At 33.4% G+C, this 4,965-nt stretch overlaps 1 protein-coding gene across 1 annotated transcript; it reads left to right on the forward strand.

Annotated features, from left to right (window-relative positions):
• Positions 1 to 2,154: 2,154 nt before the first annotated feature.
• LOC145090765 (agamous-like MADS-box protein AGL62) lies at positions 2,155 to 4,419 on the forward strand. Its single transcript, XM_079028847.1, has 2 exons — positions 2,155 to 3,199; positions 4,231 to 4,419. The coding sequence occupies exons 1-2, from the start codon at positions 2,552 to 2,554 to the stop codon at positions 4,282 to 4,284; spliced, it is 702 nt and encodes a 233-aa protein (XP_078884973.1). The 5' UTR covers positions 2,155 to 2,551; the 3' UTR covers positions 4,285 to 4,419.
• The last annotated feature ends 546 nt before the right edge of the window (positions 4,420 to 4,965 follow it).

Raw genomic sequence — 4,965 nt, forward strand, 5'->3', positions numbered from 1 at the left:
TAAGTGTCTTTTTTGCATCATAATGTGATTGGGGGATCCTGTTTCCTTGAGGAAATGCAGTTTGCAACAACTCAAGAATTTGATCGAATGGACTATCGGTCCATTTGTTGATCACCTTGATATGCATTAGCTTTGCTAAAAAGTCAAGGGACGTAAACGGACATCCAAGATATAATTTTATTTGGACTTCCTCTAACAACTTTTTTTTTTGTTTTTTTTTTAATTATAGTATAGTACTTTAAAAGACATTGTGCATTATAACATCCTTTTTTTTTTCCAATTATACAATCATATACATTTCAGTATTTCACATTACAACATCAAATACACATACATATACATTTCACATACAATTACACATACATATACATTTTTGCAATTATAACATCATATACATACAATATACATACATAAACATTTCACATACAAATACATATATACATACATTTTTACATACATATACAAACATATACATACATATCCACACATATACATACATATACATTTTTACATACATATACAAACATATACATACATTTTTACATACATATCCACAAATATACATACATATTTATATAAATATACACATATACATATTCATTTCACATACAAATGCATACATTCCATATACATACATACATTTTAACATAGATTTTTTTTCATATATCTACACCCATATACATAGATTTTTCACATATACATACATTTCACATATAAATACTCTTATACACATTTTTTCATACATACACATACATTTCATATATACAAATACACATATACATATATATTTCACATGCAAATACTCTTATACACATATTTTTTCATACATAGTCATACATTTTATATACAAATACACATATACATATATATATATTTCACATACAAATACCAACATTTCTTATACCTACGTTAAAAACAGAAAAAAAAACCTGGAAATCGATTAGGTGGTGGTGCTGTGGTCAAGGTCACCGTAGTAGATGTGGTATCACCGGAGAAGAGGTGGTGTCACCGGAGATGTTGTTGTGAAACCACCAAAATCCAAAATTAGCACACAAATTCGTTATAGAAAAGAAATTGAAAGAGAAAGGAGGGAAGGGAGCACCTACCGTTGCTACAGATGTTGGAAAATCGGAGTTTTGTCGTCGGAAAACGTATCACAGCCTCGGCCAAATGTGGGAGAGAGGAGTGAAGAGGAAAGGAGAAAGGAGAGGCTTTGTGGTGGTGGTCGCCGAAGAAATCGAGAGGATACGAGTTTTTTCGTCGGAAAATCGCTGGAAAATCGTTTAAGAAATTGGGAGTGAAGCTATCAACTGTTTTGAGACACGATGGGGAGGTAAAGGGGACGAAATGTTTAGCGGCGACACTATTTGCGGCGACTGACAATTGGGGCAACAAGTTGGAGGGAAGATATCCCGTGTCTTTTGGTGACTAGTAGCGACGACGACGTCATCTCTATTGTTGTCGCCGCTATTGCTTTGGTCCGGAGAAATCCTGCCGTTGGATCAGATAAAAATGAACGGCCACGATTCACTTTGGGCGAAGTCACACGGATCGCTGACGTAGACTATTAGAGGCGACCCTTTAACGGTGACGCCTAGCTTTAGCGACGACACAAAGGCATCTTGTCACTTGTCGTCCCTAATACTAGTTGTCGTCTTTAATAGCGTCGCCCATATATTATTTTTTGTTGTGGCCGATCCAGTTACTGTTCATAAGCTTTTCCAAAATTAATATGTATATATAATTATCTATTATGTAATACATATGATATTTTTAATTTTTAAAAAATATTCGTTAGATATAGTGGTTCGATTTGGATTATACATGGGGCGGTTTTACAATAAAACTGAAACCAAACCGTTTGCTTTCGGTTTATGAAAATCAAAAACCGCACCATCATTGTCGTTTTACCGTACCGTCATTTTAAGTATTGGTTTGGGTATTCCGTTTCGATGCTCACCCTAGTTAGTTCTCCATTAGTCTTTATTGGCAGCGAATTTTGGGATCATTACACATCCTAACTTTTCAAAGTTCTCGATTAGTCATTATTGGCAGAAAATTTCTGGATCGTGTCCCTACAATTTAAATGTAATTGCCTTATATTATGTCGGGGATAAAAGTAAATTTTATTTATTGGGTTCTTAGAGCTGTACATTACATATTTGGAAGGTCTTGACTGTATTTCGAACTGGTTCATGAACCATATTTGCAATTAATAATTTTCATTATATGGTTAAAGCAATTCATTTCAAAGAGAAGTCTGGAAAAAGATCTACAACGGACAAATAAAAAATCAAATTTATTCTTCAATTTGGAAAACCATCTAAACGCGAACTCTAGTATATGGAATTAAATCTGCATTTGAAATATCAAATGCATACATGGGAATACATTTAGTGGTATAATATGTGGATCCAGCACATGTCGCAATCTTTTTGGCAGAGATGAGCCCTTTAAATATATATATCCTTCAAGGTTTTTCAAAGAGATCAAGGAAAGAAACACCCGGCCGTCCTTACTTGTCCTACAGTTCTCTCAAGTCCTCGATCCAATGATGCCCCGAAAGACCAAAGGTCGCCAAAAGATTCAGATGACAAGAATGGCGAAAGAAAGTAACTTATTGGTTACCTTCTCCAAACGTCGTGCTGGGCTTTTCAAGAAAGCAAGTGAACTAAGCATCTTGTGTGGGGTTGAAATCACAATCATCGTCTTTTCCCCAGGTAAAAAGGTGTTCTCCTTTGGCCATCCATCTGTTGAGATGATTGTTGATCGCTTCCTCTCACAAAATCCTCCACCAAGTTCTAGCACATCTCAACTTATGGATGCTCATCGCAATGCCAAAATCCACGAACTCAATAGGCAACTTACTTATGTAATTAGTCAATCCGAGTTTGAGAAGAACAAAAGTGAACACCTTAGCGAGATCAGGAAAGCAGGCCAAGATAATCACTGGTGGGAAGCTCCAATTGAGAACCTGAGATTACCAGAACTTGAGCAGTTGAAAGTAGCAATGGAGGCACTGAAAAAGAACATTGGAGAGCAGTCGAAAAGGCATCTGGTGGAGGCTGCAAACTCAATGCCAATTGTCCCAATCTCTGGTTCTATGGGGATAGCTGGGGACTCAGTTGAAGATAAAGGTTCTGGGCTTGGATTATCCATGACTTCACATGGAGTATGGCCATTTCAGTCGTTGAATCAGGTTACTTTCTTTTCATTTTTTAATTTTTTTCAATTACAAAGATCATTGAATTTAGCTATTTTGACTTTGTTTTTTTCTTATACCACAAAGAGTTTGTTTTAATATTGAAAACAGATTTATAGTTTGTTTGTGTAAGTAGTTTTTAACTCATTTTTATAGGTGGAAATCGAGCAGATTAATATAAAGATCCAAAAACTGCTATTAACTCTATATACCTGTAACTATTTTTATTTTCTCTCTCTCTTAGTCTTTTGCTTAGAGCTTTAATACATTGACTGCTGTTCCAAAAAAAAATCTTAAGCCATGATTAACTATATCTTCTCTTATATAATTGTGAATAATATTTGATCTCCTGTAGTTTTCAAAACGATAATCTTTCTCTATGCTAGCTTAAATATACAAAAGCACAACACGTGGCTATATATTATTTATACTTAATTAAGAAGACAAATTACCAAAAACTAAAAGTTGGTTTTTATATAGAAGTAGATTTGGCTATAAATCACTGAAGAAAATTATGAAGATAAGATCCTCAAGATGCATCTAATTTCTCTAATATTTTAAATGGTAATTTAAACTCTTACCTCCTCAGATCTAGACTCCATGAAAAATAACATGCTTTTTTAACGCAATAACATGTAAGAATTCAATATTATTTTTACATTCATGTATTTGATCTAGTGAGTAGGAGGATACTTAGTAAGAAAATATAGGAGGATATTTGATTTGTCATTTGGAAATATTATCTCTAACTTTTTTAAGGCATAAATCTTTCACTGGCATTTCTGCTACTACAAGCTAGAACATGTGGCTTGTAGTAGCTAGATATTTCAATTTAATTCAAAGCGTTCTCTTTTGTGTTTATTTTAGAAAAACCAAAAGTGACCATATGATCATATGAACTTTATTGTTCCAATAATGAAAGTTGAAGTATGACATGGTGAAATTTTTTGACAATTGTCTGCCATATATAATACCGGAAGCTAAATCGTATTTAGATATTCTAAATTCATGACTCTTCCTCTGATCAGGCTTCTAGTTCAAGACACTTGGAGATTGATGGGAGTAACTCAAGAAGGTTTTAAGGCTATGGAGTGGCTGGTGTGCTTTGCAAGGGATTAATTCTATGTTATTCTAGACTTTATTTGTATTTTGTCTTTCGAACTCTCTAAGTATCAATTTTTTTGGATAATTTTATTTCTCTCTTGTTTGTTCTTTTATCGGTCATTATACATCAATATCTATATCTGATTCACAAAAACTTCCAAAGTGGCAAAAAAACCCTTATGATGGTGGCAAGTCTAGTTGTCATTCAATAGATGAAACTTTACCATTGTGAGATAACAATTGACATTAAATAGATTTGAAGTTCAATGGGAATAATGAAACTTTTCTAATTCTTAAATATATATTATAAATTGGTTTTTATAATATTTTATTAAACTTTATAGAATTCAATGGATTATAGAAAAAAATGATAGAGTTGTATGAAAGGTAAAATGATGTGACAATACATTTAACTCTGAAATTATTGTGCATTGTGGCTTCCCTAATAGTTCATATGCTAGCCATATGAGCCTCCTATATATGATGTTAGTTTGGGAAAAGGTTTTTACACCATTAGGTGTGGGCAAGTAGTCATAATACTAACTTGATGTCACCTTACATGTGATATTAGCAATGGTGTTATAACACAAGTGGGGAAATAGTCACCATGTTATAATAAACTGTAACACCAACTTTTTTTCAATGTCATAATTTTTTTT

The sequence above is a fragment of the Lactuca serriola genome, chromosome 2 (assembly GCF_051521515.1).
Source record: "Lactuca serriola cultivar US96UC23 chromosome 2, Lser_US96UC23_V15, whole genome shotgun sequence".
Classification (NCBI taxonomy): domain Eukaryota; kingdom Viridiplantae; phylum Streptophyta; class Magnoliopsida; order Asterales; family Asteraceae; genus Lactuca; species Lactuca serriola.